We start from the raw sequence: 20521 nt of genomic DNA, 5'->3' as shown, positions 1-20521 counted from the left end.
TGCTATGGTAAAGTTACTTTTAGTTTCACCTGGCCTGCTAAACAGAATCAGAGTCGAGCACGCCGCCCCTAGCGACAACGTTCAGCTCCCTGCGAGGATGACCTCCCGCCTCCGGGTACGGTACGAGAACAGCAATGCTGAGATTCAGATAAGTTTTGGAAACTCTGCAGAGTAGATTTTTTTTTTTTTTTTACCAGCTTTCACACACATCCCCCTCCCCTCTATCCCCCACCTTTCCCCGCACCCTTTCCCCCTCTTCCCTTGGAGGGCGGGCTTGGGTCAAAGCGATGAAGAGGAAGATGCACGCCCCGGCTGGCAGAGCTCTCTGCAGTGAGTTCTGGTTGCTGGAGGGACGGGTGAGTCCGGTGCTGCCGAAGGGGCCAAACAGACAGCGCGCCTCCCATCCCTCCGCCCTGGCGTGCTCCGCCACTGGCACCTTGACGTCCGACGAGGTGCCCCGGCCTTAGGGAAGGCCTTCGCTTTCGCTCCCCCTGCCCTTCCGGTACCGCTTCACTTTCACGTCCTCCTCCTCCTCCTGAGGGGACTTGTTTTTTCTTTTCCCAACCCGGGGCGCCCGGGGTAGAGGGAGAGGGAGTGGAGGGGGTGGAGGAGGAAGAGGAGGCGGCAGGGGTGGTGTCTCTCGAGCCATATGTATGACAGCCTCGATGGTGGCCATGATAGTATCTTGAGTGGCTGCTTGCTCCAATATCAAAGGATTGAGTGTTGGTCTCTGACCTCTTTTGCTGGGAAGGTCAATGCATTTTTCCAGAACGGGCATTTGGTCTCTGGAGTCTTCGTCGAAGGAAAGGGGCTGCTTCCGAGGACGACCCCTCCGCTTCTTGACGAAGTTATTGCCTGTCTTTGATTGTCTCTGCAGCCGCTTGGCTTTCAGGATCTTGTTCACATGATCCAGGTTCTTCTTCGTGGACAGGATCTTGGTGTAGTTGCACATCTTGCGCACCTCGCACTGGATTGCTTCGATTTCACGGCGCTTGAACCTTTTCTTCAGTGGTGAGCTGGCTGTTGGGAGAAAAGGAGAGAAACAGCGGTAGGTCAAGCAACAGCGATTGGAAACTCTTCTTGGAATCCTTTCAGATTCATGAGGAGGAGATGAAAACACAACTCTGATGTTAAGCAGTCTTCCCTCTCCTAAAGAACCAAACATTTTCTACCACAATGTTTTACCAAGAGTTTGCTTCATTCTCATTTCTAAACCTCTAGTTGGAGTGAAGGGAGCTTAGCATAGCTGGATCATCTTAACTATTAAAACTTTCTACATCCTAAAGATATAATCCTGATGTCTTCACCCTGGCCTTTAATTCTCGTCATGAATACCAGTTAGTATGAAAATTGTTTGTTACTGAAATTAGACAAGCTGTGTGGGTCACTTAATCTGTGGCAAATTCATGTGCCTGGGTTTCTGTACTCTCATCTCTGCAGATACAAGCTGAAATTACTCAGTCATATAATTGACTTTAATAGCCCCCAAAGTAACCTTACTCCTGGTTCAGATCACTTACTTTAGATCTGAATGAAGTCCAAAGTAGTTAAGTCTCTTGCCAAGGTCACGTTGTGAGTCATTGTCAGAGCTGGAAAGAGTACCCAGCATTTCTTGGCTCCTGGTCCTTTGCTTAGGACATGAGACCTTGCTTGTTTTGCCTAAATTGTCTCATTGTCCTTTACTGAACATGGCATCTGTTCAGAGTTCAGGATTTGCACACAGATTAGAAGTAACTACCCCTTTGTGAGGGAAACATAATGTATTAATTCTGCTTTTGCAAAAACTGGTGCTCCCTTTCACTCCTAACATATCCGTTCCGCACTGCTAGAAAAGAAATGATGGAGCTCAGAATTTCTTTTTGGTGAAGAATAAAACATCCCACTAAATTAACCTCAGCCCACATCTACTTGCAAACTTAATTTACACCTGACTGTCAAGCAGTCATTTGGGTTTGAAATCCTTGAAGTTTCCAGAGCAGCCAAGATTTCAAGAAAGATTCATTTGGGGGTTATCACTCCCTTCACGGCTAATCTTCTAGCAGTAGTTTAAATAAAGTTGCCATTGTAGTATTTTCTGCAGATAACCAGGAACTGTCAAGTGGGAGAATCTCCTCTTGCCCTCTATAGGCTATGACAGATTCAGCATATAAACTTCATTCACTGGCCTCCCCTCTTGGAGAAATGTAAATTATTGGCTCTTATACCAGCGTGTTGCTTGGATTCAGTGAAGAGCTTGCGTAAACAAACCCAAGTTACAATGTAAGAAGTAGGAGTGAGTCATAAACAAAACGCAGACATATGCTCTCTTATAAATAAAGACCTGGGATGGCCAACTTCCCAAAGTCTGGTTTTCATTAATTACAAAACAAAATACATTTTCCATATGTAACCCACTCCCCACACCAAAAAGAAAAATAAAACCCACTTGCAGTCACAGAGGACAAAGGAAAAGAGGAATGCAGTCATTCTGGTACCAGAGGAAAAGAGAAAGGAAATGAAATATCCAAGCTGATCAGGAGAAGCTAATTAGTTGCACAGAATTCCTCCCAAGTAGGTCACCCCTAAAAACTGTGGATGCAAGGTCCCTAAAGGCAAGTGGCAGTGAGCTGTTTCTCAGAAATTTGATCAAAAAAGGTTAAATCCCTGTCATGGAAAATGATTGCTCTCATCTGTCCTTACTGGTGATTGACACAAAGAGTTCCAATATCTTCAGCCTTAAGCATGCAAATACTTTGAGCCCCTCCCAGATACTGAGAGTAGCTTCAGATCAGAAGATCTAAAAAATCAAACATTTGGCGCACTCTTCACATTTGCTGTCCACCTTTTGCCTTTATTGCTATTGCCTTTTTTTTCCCCCCTTAATTCTCATATTTGAGATGTAATTTCCTTTTTTTGTTTGTTTGTTTGTCCCACAAAGTAATGCTGGTTTTTTTTTTCAGCTGGTGATGAGAAATTTAGCAGAAGTACAAGAACACTTGCAGGTTCATTATGATACCAGGAGATTTGGCTTTACTGTCAATTTTCTCTGGAAAGAAAGTAAGCCAAAGAACAGGAAACAGGTTTGAAATAAAGCATTAGCCAAGTGCCTGCAAAGATTTTATGTATTTACTGAGATTTCTCTGTAGCCAGTTGTTTCTGCAGATTAGTGTTACCACCTGATCATTGTCAATGGAGACCTGGCGTGTACAGACGGTAGAGGATGACCTTCATTTCTAAAGTGGGAACTCAAAGCAATTCAAGGGGACCACACACATCCTTTTGATGTCCTGATGCTGGACAAGAAAAACACAACACTCCTGCCCATCCTGAAATCCATGGAGTACCTCAGGCACTCAAGAGTTCACTCAGGCTGAGTACCCTCAGTGGAGTCTCTTGTGAAGAGGCAGACTGGAGGTCAGGAGCCTGACTGGAGCAAAGGAAGGCTCTTGCTTTCTGCCAAACTGCTCTCTCAGTGTCTTCCTTCATGTTTAGATAATTTTTTTCTTTTTCTCTTAAAAAACTTTGCAAGCTGACAGTATGATGCTTTTTTTTTTTTTTTTTTGCACTGAAACTGATTTTCTCATCTAGAAAAAAAAAAATTCTGTGCTGTTCTACGCCATCTTACTGCACTAATTTTTCCTTCATAAATGCTTTGGGGTGTTTATGGCTACTAATAATGCTTTTGCTTTTCTTCCTAGCAAGCCTCTCTGAACTTGCAGGCTCTAGAAAGCATCTGAGTTCTGTTACTCTCTGCCAATAGTCAGAATGCATGTACTGAATGAGTAAATATCCTTTCAGGTCAGGCTTCTAAAATGAGATATTAGGAAACTCAATGTTATTTTGACTATTAAGTGTTAGGGACATCTGATTCTGGATTTGGTGTAGGGAGACTGTGCGGAAAGAGCCTGATGGGTCTGCAGGGGGAAGATTTGATGAGGTGTGCATATGACAAAATATCAGGGAGATCTGCCAAAGTAAACCACTATTGAAGTGAGAGCCATTAGGTGTTATCAACTCATCTGGAAGTTCTTGGTGAGCAATCTTTGATATAAAGTACTTTCCTATATTGACATGTGATATACTGCTCTGCTGAAAAACAAAGCTAAGTATTAATCTTTTCCATTTTCTCCAGACAGACCCTGACCAAACCTCGACCCAAGTTGGTCTGCGTTGGTTTTAAGTTTTGTTTTTCTGGTCGTGCACATATTTTGCTATTTACATACAGAAATGTTGCAAGACTTCTGTCTTGCTCTGTTTAGTGGAATTCATTTAGAAGGGGTTGAGGAGGCGATGGGGAACAGTACCTCTGTCTGCATGCAGGCACACGAAAAGGGGAATGTGCTCCTACGGAGATGACACAACATGCGGCAAATGCCAGGCAGCAGGGATGCACAGGGGGAACAATTTTTTGCCTGGGCATACGGATCTCCCTACACCTCCCCAGGCATGGCCACACGCTGCCTTCACAAAGGCCAGAGGTCATTTTTTGGCAAAATCCAGCCCAAGGAGAAGAGAAATTAGAACATTGTGATGCAGAACAAACACTTGTACTTTTCCTTCGTTCTTTTCACACTGTCCAAACAACCTCACCTTGCTTCCCCAGACAAGCAAGAACCAATGTTGGCCTCAAAACACAGTTTCACACATTTAAAATAAGGCACATGGAGGTCCCAGTGTTCCTCCCTTCTGTGGGGTACACCTATGAAGTGAGGGCCAGTCCCACAATTTGAAATGGCCACGGGCATGCCAGGAAGTCGTGCAGGATTCATAGGAGGCTGCAAAGAACTTCTGAGGCAAAGAGAAAAATCTCTAGCAAAAATACCCATTTCCAAGGGTAGACTGGAAGTGGCTGAAGGATACACTCCAGCAGAGTGATGGGGAACAAGGTGAGTCCAGGTAGATTAGACCCCTCTGGATGTTCTCCACAGGCCCCCTAATGTTATTCTGGATGGTTGTTACGTCTGAAGTTCTAAAATCCTTATTACTGCTTGTCATTCTCCATCTCTTTGGAGCTGCCTGAGGCCACTTGCAAGAACATGGCACAAAAAAGAAGACTGTTTGCTAAAAGCTGGGCTCAGTTTGTTCACTTGGTTTGAATGGAGGAATTTTCAAAGAGCTCCCTATTAATTACAGGAAACCCATAGCACTGTCCTGTTTTCCCATTAACACAGTTTCTTTCAGATTTCAACTAAATTATTTCAACATCTGGGCTACAGATAAACCAACGATTTAATTAGACTTCTGAAAATGGAAAGAATGAACAATGCAGTCAAGCATACATTTTCATCTTGAGACGGATCATAAAATATTTGTGTGCTTTCATTCTCTGCTGCTTTAAAAATCTGTCCTTAGTTTATATATAGGAAACTATTAAAGACAAAACAGACATAAAAATTTATCTTTATGGAGGGTATTCTACAGCATGGAACCTTTCTTTTCACTATTTATTCAGGAAACGAGAAGGGAATCAAAATGAGTGCATTGAAACAGCACTTTAAATTGAATAATTACATATGTTATCATTCTGTAAATCAGTGATACAAATACGATTTTTGTGAAGGTGGCATCAAAAGTTTCACGAGACTGTGAAACTCCTAAAGGCTGCATGTAAGGCAGTGTACTGTGGGTTACCCGTTCACTGGAAATTAGGGCGTAATGAAAGATTCACTTCTCTTTCCATGCCCATAACAAGGTGTGATGACTTGGCTCAATTTCTGACAGTATAACAACATCACTTTTCTGATCTGATTCAAAATAGAGGCACAAAATATAAGAAAGGCATGCAATTCTGACTTATTTACTCTGATATTTAAAGTACTATTCATTGCCCCGTACAATTTCACATTTGCAAGACAGAATATTATACTAAAACCACTAAAGTATGCAACAAAAAAATCTTATCTGCTCCTTAGCTATTTGCTGTGTATTTGGTATGTTCATGCTACAGGGATGGGAACATTCAAATAAATGAGGAAGGAAACCCAGAGTCCTACTACAGAACCCCCTGCTAGACCATACAGGCTACTTGTGTCCTCATTATTGCACGAGTTTGGTGGCCTGTGGGTGAAATAGATTTGATATGCCAAGATACAATCACGGTAAGGAAGTGTTAGAAAAATTACAGCCTGATTATCACATTAGATATGCACATTTGCAGCTACTCATCCCATCAGGAAGAGCAGTGCAGTTCCAGAAGAAAGAAGATGGGGAAGAAAGAGAGGGTAAGGAGGGAAACAGCACTACCTGCTTCAGATGTTGCTGCTGATGAAGGTAGGAGAGATAATACTGGACTCGGCATTGCAACACTGTCAACAGCTGCTGGTTTCCTTCTGGTCATCACGTTACAGGCAGAACTTTCCATTTTACCATGAAGTGAAGTCTGGTCTGCTTTTAAGTGGGGACCTGCAATACCTGAGGAAGGAAATAAAATTTGGATGAATATTGGTAAAGTAACATGCCTGGAGAACATCTGAAAAAAGAGTAGTCAGTTGTTGCTGCCCTGTCTATGTTGATATATTTCCATATTTCCTTGTATATGTACCTGTAATACAGTCTTGATACTAGCAAGGATCACCATTGTTATTTGTTTTTGATAACTTTGCTGTAGAGTACACTATCACTGGTCTCTGCAAAAAATGGCAAACCAAAAAAGAAAAAAAAAATCCACATTACTACTTTTCCTTCTAAAAAACCTGCATACACTCTGATGTATGTATAAAGAGAGACATGTTTCATATCTCTATTTAGTGGGATCGACTGTTTGTCATTCCTTGGGTAGTTTATTCTCCACACATTCCTACATGCTTCTCCTCTATAAACACCTCACTTAGTGGGTATTTCATCTGGGTAAGGAACAGGCATCAGGAACAACGTCAATATGTAATTCCCTGTCTAAAGCACATTACACTCACTTCTCAGAAATCCCCTCCCTGATTAAAATTTACCTTAAAACTCATCAAAGAGAAGGGAGTTAAAAAAGAACTTCTTTGTCATACATTTTTCTATCTGGAGTTTACAATGCAGAATAATAAATGAGTGGTAGAAATAAACCAAAGAGGTCAAATATTCCAGAAGAAAACCAAAAAATAATGCATTTATGTCTGATTCCTCCCTTAACAATATTTTTGAAAGTCTCATATTTTGTACCCGTTTTGTTTGACTGCAAATGTGTCAGATTTAAACTGCTGCAATTCAAATTTGAAAACCTCTCCCAGTCTCTTTGAAGCTGAGCTTCAACATGATGAGGACAGCTATAGGATTATCTCAAAGATAATCTGTCATAAATTCCTTTCCTTTTCAAATCTCTACCTGCACGTGTGCCTCAGATAAAATGTATCAGATTTTGGCAATTAAATCATACAGAGATTTAAAAAAGTCATGGAGCAACTAAGGTTGGAAGGGTTCCCTTGAGACCATCTAATCCACTCCACCCTGCTCAAGCAGGGTCAGCCAGAGCAGGTTACCCTGACAATGTCTGGTCAGCCTAGAATATCTCCAAGGAGACTTCACAACCTCTGTGTACAATCTCTTCATCCTCTCAGTATAACATTGTTGTTCAGACACAATCTGTGTTTCAGTCTGTGCCCACTACCTCTTGTCCTACCCCTGCACACAGTCTGGAACCATCTTCTCTTCTCTTTCCCATCAAATGTTTGCATACATGGATAAGATCCCCCTGAATATCTTTCTCCTTGCCCTTATTGGAATGCCATTTCCCCTCTTCTGCTCCTCAGGGTCCTTTCCTGATCATCACAACCTTTCAAAAACAGCCAGGACTGGCCTCACAATGATGCCAACCAGATCTCTCAGCACCTTGGATGCATCCAGCCAGATCCCATGAACTTTTGCATATCCAGTTTAACTATTCCACAATCTGATCCTCCTCCACCAAGGGTAAGTTTCCTTTCCTCACGTCTCTCAGGGGCCTGTGACTCTCAAAGGCCAGTTTTACCAGTAGAGATCAAGGCAGACAAGACAATGAACACCTCAGTCTTCTCCTGGTCTTTTCCCACCAGGGTCCCTCTTTCATTCAGCAAGGGGCCCACCTTTTCCTTAGGCTACTTTTTCGCTGCTTGTGTACCTGTAGGAACATTTCTCGGTGCTCTTCTGCCCTAGATTCAACTCCAGATAGAACTTTGGCTTCCTAAGCCCATCCCTGCATACTTGGGCATTGTAATTCTCTGGGCCAATCCCTTTTCCTTCCTTTTTTGTATCTGACATTGCTCAGGAACTTCTTGGTCATTCATGAAAGTCTCCTGACAGCTTTGCCTGTTTTAATTTACCACTCTGATCTGGTTTGGCGTGATCCAAGTACCAGGCCAGCAGCAAACCACCCTGCACAGCAGGGCCTTTATCCCCTGTGGCAATGAACCCCCACTGCACCTTCATAGCACCTGGTTGTTTATCAAAAAGTCTCCACAAGTATTCTGACAGCTACAGCCACAGAATCATTAAGTCTCACATTCCCCAAGCACTGCCAAGGCCACCAATAACCCGTACTCAAAAATGACACATCCACATGGTTTTTAAATCCCTCCAGGGATGGGGACTCCATCACTGCCCCGTGAAGCTGTGCCAGGGCTCAACAGCCCTTTCCCTGAAGAAATTTTCCCTAATATCCAGTCTAAACCTTCTTTGGAACAACTTGAGGCTGTTTCCTCTTCTATCACTTTTTCCCTGGGAGCAGAGCCTGACCCCCACCTGTCAGGGAGTTGCAGAGAGCCAGAAGGTCCCCTCTGAGCCCCCTTTTCTCCAGGTTGAGCCCCATCAGATCCCTTAGCTGCTCCTGGTGCTCCTTTCCTAGAAGATCAAGATCTCAAAGCAGAGCCAGAAACAGCTGCACAAAGCTCTGTGTCTGTTGGCTGTGCTCAGCCACTCCAGATGCCAATCAAAAATTTCTTGCACATGTATTTCTTCATAGCTGCTTGGAGCTGCTATGAACAGTCCCTACCTTTGTCTCTGGCCCATGAAATGAGGAATATCAGGAGATCTACGGGCTGTCTCAGAAAACATGGAAAAGATCTCTATCAGAGAGAGGCACAGAACTGCTCTGGTGAAAGGAGTCTGAAAGACAGGGCTACAGAGTAGACCAGTTTGGAATAGAACTCCTGATGAACCCACAACCTGATATATCAAACTGCGGACTTAAGGGAGGCAAGAGCTCTGAGTGCAGAAATAGCCATGAGTGAGACAGTATTACAGGTCATGGCTTGGTAGAAATACAGGAATCTCTGCCTATTAGACTTCACATCCTCCCAGAGCCTCAAACCTGGTATTAAGCATCTCAAATTGTATCCATTAAACTTCAGTCTCTCTCTGCTTGGCTTCTCTAGTGCAAATGAAAACAATAATACACCCCTCATCTCAAGAGCAGTCCTGTGAAAATAAAATTATCAACATTCATGAAACATTCATCTATTCATACCAAGGCTTAGAAATGTGGAATAAATGAGACATGATGTCACGCACTGAATAGCAAGAGGAAAATCCAGCTACCAAATAGCTGTTCATTAGGCGAGCGCTGTACGTGGAACAAAACAGTGTCCCACAGAATAACCGGGACATTTGGCAAGGTAATTACACCTGTGGGATCTCACCACCGTGGAACTGTGCATATGCAAACCTGAGGTTTCACCAGTGCTTGAGTCTGTGCCTTAACATTATTTATTCATGAACGCAATTGGTGCACAAGAAATGTGGGTTTGTGGGTGCGTGTATCAATACACATACACATATATGCACGTGCATATGGTACATAATAATGCTAACAACCTCATAAATTCAACATCTGGCTCTAATTAAACTGAAGGGCCTCTATAAAGAGCCGAATGAAAACATGCAGCTGTAACCTGTTGACCTCTATTGATAAAAAAAAATAAAAAGAAAAAAAGTCTGTGAAGCTGTGTTTCAACATATCAAGGGACAGTCATTCATTTTTTCAAAGGTAATCCCTCACAAACCACTTATCCTCTCAAATCTCTACCTGCACACAGTGTTTGCATTAGGGACCTTGATTTATGGATTCCCACTCCTTGGATGGAGAGGCCAACTTCCTGTTGCCGTGGTTACTTGGATCTTGGTTCAAGGTTAAACTACTCCCAAATCAAAATCAGTGGCAGGCACAGCATCTAACAGCCGGGTTATTGACTACCCTAGGATGCTTAAAGGTCAAAGACCAAAGTGCTGCCTACTGCCTTTGGGGTGAGTCAATATTTTCAATATTTTTATTCTGTTTCTTCTGAAGAAGTAGTTGCTGCTCAATTACCACCTATCTGGGTTTAGCAAGGTCATACAAATCATTGAGGAAAATCCTCCCCTTACAGAAGAGATACAAATGTAATGAATTACTTCAAAGTCTATATGGCCCAACTTCAGCTCATCACTGGTGAATCATGGGTTTGGACATCTGTCTTTTGTTTTAGGGGCTTGGATTCTTCAGCCTGTGTCACTCACCTCACTGAAAATCTCATCTTAATTGAGGAAGAGGAGTAATTTATCGATCTGGAGAAGCCAATAAGGAAGAATCATTAGTTTTCTTTCATGGATACCAAAATGCAGAGACTCAGAGGCTATGTTGGAAACCCACAGAAGTGAAGCAATTTGCTCACAAGGCTTTGATGCACTCTGCAGTAGTGGAAGGTCTATTCCTGTGGAGACAGGCTGAGAAGAGCTCTGGTTGTTCAGACTGGAGAAGAAAAGGCTCTGGGGAGACCTTAGAGCACCTTCCAGTACCTAAGGGGACCTTACAAAAAAGCTGAAGAAAGACTTTCTGCACAACCAGAAAGAGACAGGACAAAGAACTGTTCTAAGTTAAAAGAGGGAAGTTTTAGGTTACATACTGGGAAGAAATCCTTCCCTGTGAGGGTGGGGAGGCCCTGGCACAGGTTGCCCAGAGAAGCTGTGGTTGCTCCATCCCTGGAAGTGTCCAAGGCCATGTTGGATGGGGCTTGGAGCAACCTGGGATAGTGGAAGGTGTCCCTGCCCATGGCAGGGGGTTGGAACAAGGTGATGCTTAAGGTCCCTTCCAACCCAACTCTTCTAGGATTCTATGATGCACACTAATGTCCTGATTCCAACCTTATTTATCACCTATCTGTTGATCTTTGTGCATTTCCTTCAAGTCAGAGCTCTCTTTGTCCCATGAAAGACCCATACCTTAACTCCCCTGAGTCCTACTGATAGCACAGACAATGCTACGTGCACCTGCAAGTGAGCAGTGGGCAGCAGATCTGGGAGGAAATCAATCATTATCTGGGTAATGAGAAAGGGAGGCTTCAAAAGCAAGGGCAAACACAAAGGAGTTTAGCAAGAATCTAAAACAGTTATGGCATGATTATAAATAAATAAGCAACACAATCAAAAGTAAAAGGGTGATTCAGGGGAAGCACAATTCTTGTTCAGGGCAGACTGGCCTGTGTACGAGGGAAGACAATACTGACTTGAAACTGGCCTTTTCTTAAAGATTTATGGCATTCTTCATTCCCTGGCTAAGCAACTTATGAGCTCTAATTGATAATTAATACATTAATTTTAAAGACCTCGTAATTATTGTTATTGTTATTAAGTGCTAACATCACAAGTAATGTGGTCTAACTCCATTGTACCAGGCTCTGTACAAATGGATTAATTAACTCTCCTTGCTTTACTGTTAAATCATGATCACTCTGCTTATTGCATTCATCTGTTTTCTCTCATCTTGTACTTATACAGAAAGGCCCTTGGACAACATCCACCTTTTCTTCTTTAATTTGTATACAGAATCTAGCACAATGTGCACCCAGGCTGGAACTCCAAGTGCCAGTTCAGAAGAGATAATAAATGTTAATCTGCCGTTGGAAAACAGAGAAAATCGGCTGCTAAAAATTGATCTTAGTGAAGCTTCTGATAGGGAAGATTTTTCTTTAGAGAGCTCATTGGATTGGATTTGTAATCCCCCCAGATTTCTGGAAATCCACAGCTGTACTTAAATTGTTTATGCCTCTGACCATTGTTATTGGAAAACTCTTACAGATGATTTTTTTTCCTCCCAGTGTCTTTACACAATGAAGCTATGCAATGTAGCTCTACAGGAATGCAGTTAGTCATAATATTTGCATTTTGATAACTCCTCAGTTTAGAATAAAGAACCAGAAGAAACCCCGTATCTGGGTGAATCTTTTCTTCAGTCTGGTTTCAAATAAATCAGTCAAAAGTTTGGCATTGCATCATATTCTAGATGGGAGAACTGAATTACTATGTGATAAATGTAGTTAAGAAAAGTAATTATTCTTCTTAAAGTAATATTATTACCTTTCTAACTTATGGAATTCATTTCCCTGGCTTCTATCTGACGTGTATTATCATTTAAAATAACTGGTACTTTCAATGTACAGCACTGCTTTTTGGCTTTAAGTCCTTTTATCTTCTTCCCTTTTCCACTACCACATTAAAAACTTCCAATTCCACCTTTTCTATGAGGAATTTTCTGCAGAACATGTACTCCTGAATAAAACCAAGTTTCTGTAGAATAATAAAAAATAAAATAAAAAATAATAATAATAATAAAAAATTACTCCCATTGCCAACAGGCAAAAATTTAAGACATCGAGTCTGCTTTATTTCATTACAGCTATTTTCCTACCTTTTTTTTTTTTTTTTTTTTTTTTTTACGGAATAGCTTTAGAGAAAGAAAGAGAGAGACTGAGAAAGCCATCATTAGATAGATCTTCTGATCTTTATCTGCAGTAGCACAGTCAGAAGAGCTAATGCTATGATGATAGCTTTGAAATCTCTTAGGAATTGAATAAAGAGAAGTGATAGTGATGAACTCCCAGCTAATAAACACAGAGTGCTTATTTCTGCAGAATGATCAATTTCCAGATGTCCTGAGGCTTGTCTGATACAGTTGATTTACTCATTCTCCCTCACTTCACTAATAAAGCTCAAGTCCTACATCAGATTAGAGAAGAGCCAGATTTCTTAAAGGGGCAGGATCAGGGCTGGCATCATGGCACACAAATGCTGGGAGACACACTGATCTCTTCTGCCTCCTCCTATAACCACCAAGCTGTCTTAAACAGCTGCCTTCCTCTGCTGAAATCATACACTTTATCCGCTTTGGGTTAGTACAGTAATACAGACAATTAATTTGTTATCTTGTTAGTGGAAATTTAATGCAATGATCTAAAAGAACTCTTACATATTGTGATAAACTTTAGTGCCTCCAGGGCACTTCTTCTCCATAGGACTCATTTCACATCCCATCCATTATGTAAATGAGATGTGGAAATAGTTTAGTTCCCCTAATGTATCTGTATACTGATGGATTGCACAAAGTCAGCCCTACTGAAACTAATGAGGTTAAATGCATCTTGCCATTCCTTTCTACTTGGGTGAATCTCTGTGCCTGAGTTCACAAAATGTGGTGTGAGTCTTCCTCTTCACTTCTTCATGAAGATAATTGTGTTTCCTGACAGGGAGCACAGTGGCAACTGCTGAATACCTGAAGCCTCGCGAGGCATCACTTGAGCGGAGCATCTGCTGTTGCTCTGTACAGCTGTGGAGATGCCTGTGGAGGCTTCAGATCCTCTTCCACTTTGGGGACGTGGGTCCCAGAGCCATGTGGAGCATGACATGCAATGTTTGATAACTACATAGTTGTTAGCATTATCCATGGAAGGGTTAAACCCCAGGAGGAGTCAGGGTAAGAAAGCGTTGTTCTGCCGATCATCAGGGTGAGTCTCAAAACCCCATTGCCCAGCCACAAAATTATAGAACCACACCATGGTTTGGGTTGGAGGGGACCTTAAACACCAGCTAGTTTCAAATGCCTTGTCATGGGCAGGGACACCTTCCACCAGACCATGTTGCCCAGGGCCCCTCTTCAGTGTGGCCTTGGACACTTCCAGGGATGGGGCAGCCACAGCTTCCCTGGGAAATCTGTGACAGGGCTTCCCCAACCTCACAGGCAAGAGTTCCTTAATATCTATTCTAACTCTGCCCTCTGTCAGTGTGAAGCTATTCCCCCTTTTCCTGTCCCTCCAGGCCCTTGTCAAAGTTCCCTCTACACCCTATTTTAAGCTCCACTTTAGGTAATGGAAGGGTCTCTAAAGTCTTCCTAGAGTTTTCTTTCTCCAGGCTGAACAACCCCAGCCCTCTGAGCTTGCCTCCAGCCCTCTGAGCACCTTTATGACCTCCTTTGGACTTGTTACAACAGGTCTGTATCTTTCTTGTGCTGGATGTTCCACAGCTGGACATGTCCCCTCCCTCAACCTGCTGCCCAGGCTGCTGAGGATGAAGTCTAAGAGGATGATCAACAGCAATTTGAATTTCAAAAGGTCCATCTCCTGTCTTTTTCAAGCCTATGTTTGTAATGCATTAGACTTCCTGGCAGACGGAGTCCTGATCTTTGCCTTTTGATTTTGCTTTGGGATTTCCTTTTTTTCCCCCCTCTACTGGTACAGGAAGAAACATGGATCCCCCAAATCATTCTCTTCTTTCCTCCTCTGCATATTGAGTGTGAGTCAGAAGACCAAGTAATAAAGGACATGCAGCCTCAGTCACTGGAGATGAAGGAATGTGTGTCTGGAAGCTCAGTCTTATGTGTAGTCAAAGATGAACATTTAAAGGAGTTGGTGGAAAGCAGTTCACATTCCAGGGCAGCACAGGACAGTCACCCAAGGGGATTGTAAAAAGTGCTCCTGTCCAGTCTCCCCCAGCTCCCCTGAGTACTTTTCCCAGGCACCAAATTCTTCAAACTGAGTGGGACTGGGTTTTGGAAATGTCATGTAAGAAACCACCAAACTTTGTTATGCCAGGAAGTAATGAACACGTGAAATGACGATTTCCAGTAGAAGCTGGATCAAAGTAGAAGAACATGGTACTTATATACCAGTGACAGCAATAAATAAACTTAATGAAAGAAAATTCAAAGGGTCAAAAGACTAATTCAGAGTCAAAGGCTTTGAGTTCCCCGGCCTTGTGAGACAGAGTTTAAGGTAAAGGGTTCAGAATCAAAGACTTTACTCACCCAGAGACTGAAACTTTTATTTGAATAAAAAATTACAGTTTACAGTTGTTGGAGACTGACACAACCAAGAGGGAAAGAAACCAATGGTGCTGGAGAAATTAAATTTGCCATTAAATATCTCAGCAAACGAATGATTTAATACACAGTGATGAAGAACTAAATTCTCTCACAGAGAGGTGAGGAGAAAAATTAAAATCTGTGAAAGAACTGAAATTAAAAGGCAGTGTTTCAGGGAGGATGATTAGGCAGAAGAGTGAGCCAAAGGGCTCTTTATTTTAAAGGTATAAAAAGCCATTAGGTGCACTGAGGGGCAGAAACGAAGAGACCACAGCTAAGAGCAAGGATCTACCTAGAAAAAGTAGTCACACCGAGATGAGCTGTCACAGTGGATGAGGATTTGCTCACTGGGGAGGAAGAAAACATAAGACAGGATTTCTTTCTCGAGAACACAGCCGAGGAAAGACAGATGGGGAAATTTCAGTCTGTAAGTAATGAGAAAAGTCAAGGGTGGTATTTTGAGCTGTTGTTTTTCTAAACAACAGGGATGATCATTTTTAAATGTGGCAGATAGAGCTGATATCCCCTAGGCAAATGGAGTTGGGAGCAGTTCGTATTTATCACAGATTAAATGGGACACTGGCAGCTCTGGTAGGAGAGTGCTGGCATGAAGCACAGGCAGAAGAGTCAAGTTGCTAGTGGGGGGAGGACGAATGGTGCACAAGGGCTGGACCGGTGTAATGATGGGAGTCATTTTTCAGGCACATTCATGGTACAAAAAGTGATGAAAACTAGGAGAAGTTAGCAAAATAATTAGCAAAAATCTTCCTGAGCAAGTTCAACTGAGCCCTCCGCTGAGAAAACACAGCACAGTGCTCCTCCAGAAACAGCAGGGCTTCGTTCTCCCTGCATATGCATTCAGCAAAAGACAGTATCTGTTTGATGAACAAATTCAGCTGATATATTTTCCTTGCTAACCTAAATGTTATATTTGCATAGCACTGAGTTAAGTAGCCCTGTGGCGATGCCTGTGTTAGAAAAGCAAACTCTACCAGGGGTGTTGCTCGAACCCAGCAACCCATCCTGCTACACAAAGGGAGAAGGAGAGAACCAGGTGGGCACCTCCACCCCCAAACTTAGTGCAGTAATATCTGAACTGATCCCCCAAGGGGTCCACACCTTTGTAATCACTGCAGCTGCAGGCAAAGGTGGCCAAGCCACCACAGCAAGCACCTGGGGACAGGTGGGATAAAGATGGGCTGAAAGTCAGAGCTGGTAATACCATCCAGGACTGCTGACTTCTAAAGTAGTGTTTTCCCTGCTGAGCAGGGCAGCCTAGTAATGTCATTTTTCTTCTTTATCTGTAAAAAGCTATGCCCTGTTCATATAACGAGAAGTACTCTGGGTATGACATGCGTTTGAAGTAAAATCTCAACACTTAACAGAAGTCTCCATAGACCCTGCAGTCCAGAAGACTCCAATGGAGGAGTTTTTATTTTTAGAAGGTCTCATGCTGGCTTTGTTTAAAAATCTGACTCCATTCATCCCACTTTAATGCTGATTTATCGCTGAAATGAGTACTTGCTTTATCAGCAGCCCAGATGAAAAATAATGCTCACTGGGAGTGTACCTATCCTTCTTCTTCTCTCTCCTCTTCTGTATTTCAGATCAATAGATATGGGATATTTTTTTACCTTTCATGATGAAAACCACAGTAATTTGCTGCAATATGAAAACAAGAATCTATTTAAACAGATACATAGGTAAGCTCACAAGTGTTACTGACAGTCAAACTCGGCAACAAAGAAGCTTAACAGCATTATGGTACATAAGACTTTAATTCTTCCCTATTCTAATAGCATTTGAAGACTTCTAAAATTTGTGAAAATTATCAAACACAGTGCAATATATAGGTTCATTTTAACAGCTCAACATTGTTATGAATAGAAAAAAAAGTTAGATATAGAAATCAGTATTTTTCCTCAAGTTCATCCTTTTCCTTGTATCCTGTTTAAAAAACTCAGTGATCCGCTGTTGCTTTTCTAAGAACTTTAGTGTACAATATTCACTTTCACATTCTTTTCAAAGGAAAATTCTTAAGGAAATACTTTATTGGGAGTGGTTTTCATTAAAATTCTTGCTGGAGACTGCTTCCTACAACAGTGGAAGAAGGATGGCAAAGAGACCACATATAATAAGGTCAGAGAGTGCCTCCATGGAGCATAGACACAAGGAGGGATCTGACTGATGAAGAAAAGGTTAAAGAGGTGAAGAGTGCAAAGTGGAATGAAACAGAGAAATAGATGGAAGTAGGAGACAAAGAATAGATTGGAAAGAAGATGGAGGAGGGAAATCACTTATTACAGACATGTGTGAGAAGCAGATTGACAAGGAACAGAATAAAGAGCATACTGGGGAAACCCTAAATGCTCTTAACCGCTGACATTTGGAGTTATGCTATCAACTTTAAGGTTGCACATCTATGCTTGAGTCACTCTAAATCTGCAGGGAGCTTTTCTGCACAGCTTTGGTGCAAGCTTGTCTTCAGTTTTCACATTTACTGGAGCCAAAACAGAATATTTTAGGTTCTTCAAGCAATGAACTGATCTCCCCATAGCCTTATATGCTTATTTTATAGCACCAGGCAGACAAAATACAGAATGGTGGATCAGGGTAGGAATATGTTCGCTTTAAACATCCACTCTGAGAGAGCATCGTGATGAAGCAAAGATTATACAAGCAAGGACTAATTTTAATTTTCTTTTAAAATTATGATTGCTTTCGTGGGGTGGTAGAATTTTATTGCTCAAAAGGAAAGATATAACAGAGACAAAGTCTGCTGAAATGCTGACCCTGACTAAGATTTTGCCCAAGTCATGGCACTATGGAAAAACCAATGAACATTAGGAAAGTGTCAAGCACACATTCTCCAACCTTTATGCCTGAAATTAGGTTAATGGTCTATTTTCTTTGTTCAGAAATGCACTGGACTCCATCTGCAAGTACAAACTGACAAAAGGATAGGTCCCAGCTTCAGACAAGTGTTTGTAAAACCTGGCCTTGGAGGTTTCACAGAAAAGATAGAATTCTGGGAAGAAGAAACCTAGAGGGGTTTTATTTAGCAGTTTGGGTGTAAAAAGGCACTTAGGATTTATTTTCCTCTACTGGGACAAAAACCTGAGAAGACAGGTCAATCAGATTTGATATTTTGAATTTTGTCACCAGAAATCCATGGATTTGTACTTAAAAACCTCCTGACATTGTTTTCTGTTAATAACAAAGGGAATAGGGGGTTCATCTCACTTTAGGTGTCTGCAACCCATGTGTTTACTCGAGAGCTATGTGTTTAAGGTTACGGAGACGAAATTAATTCAGTCAGAAAGTGGAGTGGGTGTTCCAGCTAAAAAAAGTTGGGTCTACTTTAGTGCAAGATTATTTACGTTCCAGGCTCCATTAGCTAAACTTTCACTGACCATAATGAAAGAGGAGAAATCTAACTCACACAGCTATCTCATGCTGTGAATATCCAGATTCTGGTGAGAGGAACAATCCCACCCTCCCACGCCCCGAAGCTCTGTCGCCAAATCACCACTCAAGTTTAAATTCCTCCTACTCAAAAGAAGAGTCTCAAAGGTGGATGGTGCATCCTTGGACTGGGAGTCTAAAGTCTATACAGGCACCTGGTTGCATTTGAAATGCCCTGAGGTATTTGAAACATCCAAGGGAGGCTGGCAGATATGATAAAGGGCTTCAGACAAGACCTCTGCCCTCCTGCAAGAGCAGCTGGAGGCCAGGCAGGATATCTTAGGCATCTCAAATGACAGTTGACAACTACGTGTGGGCAAAGGAATTGAAGCCCTGAGCCTTCATTTTTGCTTGTCCCTAAGTCTCTTGTGGGTAGGGAAATGTCTCGTCATCGTAAATATCCCCTTGTCACCAATGAAGGAGCAGCACAAACACGTCCTGTCAACTCTTCCTTGAATGGGAGGCAAAACGGCTGCAGCAAGGTATCTGTGCAGGAAGTTTAAACTGTGGAAACTTCCCCCTGATCCTCTAGGACGGATTTGTTGCGCAGGTTGAAAATTGGAAATATTTTTTTTCTGTCCGATGGCTTGGCATTGTAAAGAAGTATGTATTTTTAGTTCCAGTAAACAGAGCATGGCAACCAATAATAATAATAATAAAAAAATCTGTCAAATCAGCAATTTAAAATTGCATGTGAGAGAAAAACAGAGGAACTTACTGGATACAGCTCTGCAATTGCTGGTGTGTACAGAAGGAATCAATGAAATAAATATACCCTATCCAAGAGATAGAAGAAAAAGCCACCCCTAAGTGCATAATTTGCTGCATCTGTGTTTGAATCTACCTCAAAGCAAAGAGGGCAATATGTCTCAGAATGATTAGACAACTAACTGAGCTTAACATTTCCTCTCCCCTCCTGTTTATCCATTCTTCATTGTTCGTTTAGTGTTGGGAAAATACTCTAGAAGCAAAACCACCATGATGGCTTACACATATGTATCACTTAAATCCAGCTCAACCTCTCAAAAAAAGCCTCTCAAGGCAGCCTAAGTTCTGGTTAGGTCTTAAGCTGGGTTTCTCCACAGGAATTTCTCTCCTTCCCACAAACAAAAGAGCCATTTCATCTAGAGCTGTGAATCCTCAGAGATGGGAAAAAATCCCCCATGAAATGCCAAAGACGCATCAGTAAAATATCTTCATTGATGAAGATTAACTGTTTCAATGAAGGAAAAAAAAAGTGTCGAGCAACTGGTGGGCACTTCCAGGGCTTTCTGTGCTATTTCTGTATCACTGTGCGGCTGTTTCTCATTCCAGGAGTTAAAGAGGAGGGGGGAAAAAAAAAAAAAGAAAAAAAAAAGAAAAAGCCTTCTGTTTTTTAGAACGATCTGGAACCACTTGGCATGTGACTTCTGAAGTGTTTAGCACAGACTTACGAAAACGTCATGAGCATTTATCAGCCGAGGCCCCAAATCAACTTGCCTGCCTTGTATCATCAGTCATCGTGCTAATGAAAATACTAACGACATTTCAATTGCGTTCCAAGAGAAATGAGCTGTTTCAATAGAACAGGAATTAGGAAAAAAAAAAATTAAATTTTTGTACAAAGAGTATGTCACTCTCCTTTTTTATTATTATTAATAGGATGAAGCATGTGGCTTAAATGAATGCTGGGGTCCCGACTGTGCAAGTCATGATAGACATAAAAGTGAGAAATGAGCCACATCACTAAACAGAGAAAGGAAGAAGAGTTAAGAACGAGAAATAGAATGGGAAACAGAAACACTTGAACTGTTTTCAAGTTCACTCATTTATGTCTAAGCTAAGTTATTTTAGGATTTTAGATGATCAACAGAGAGAAGAAGACATCTCCAGAGGTCAGGTCGTGCCACCTCGTCTAGATGTGCTTGGGTACGACTGACTGCCCCTGAGTTACCCATGCTGGCTAGGTCAGACCCAAACAAACCTTCAGAAGTCGAGTGGCAGAAAAAAAAATCCCACCACCACCTCACAGTA

At 42.0% G+C, this 20521-nt stretch overlaps 1 protein-coding gene across 4 annotated transcripts in view; it reads right to left on the bottom strand.

The window, feature by feature from the left end:
- Window positions 1-20521, bottom strand: part of SETBP1 (SET binding protein 1) — a 264688-nt gene continuing 244167 nt past the window's right edge. For all 4 annotated transcript variants that reach the window (XM_027885462.1, XM_027885471.1, XM_027885454.1 and 1 more), the window contains 2 exons: window positions 6223-6390; window positions 1-1020 (listed from right to left, as the gene is read on the bottom strand). In XM_027885462.1, coding sequence (XP_027741263.1) covers window positions 464-1020; window positions 6223-6390 — 725 coding nt within the window. In that variant the 3' untranslated portion in view covers window positions 1-463. The remainder of the gene's footprint in view (window positions 1021-6222; window positions 6391-20521) is intronic.

Source organism: Empidonax traillii, unplaced genomic scaffold (assembly GCF_003031625.1).
Source record: "Empidonax traillii isolate 1590-97213 ecotype Southwest subspecies unplaced genomic scaffold, ASM303162v1 scaffold10:size5872457, whole genome shotgun sequence".
Lineage (NCBI taxonomy): Eukaryota > Metazoa > Chordata > Aves > Passeriformes > Tyrannidae > Empidonax > Empidonax traillii.
This window is presented reverse-complemented; position numbering and strand designations above follow the sequence as displayed.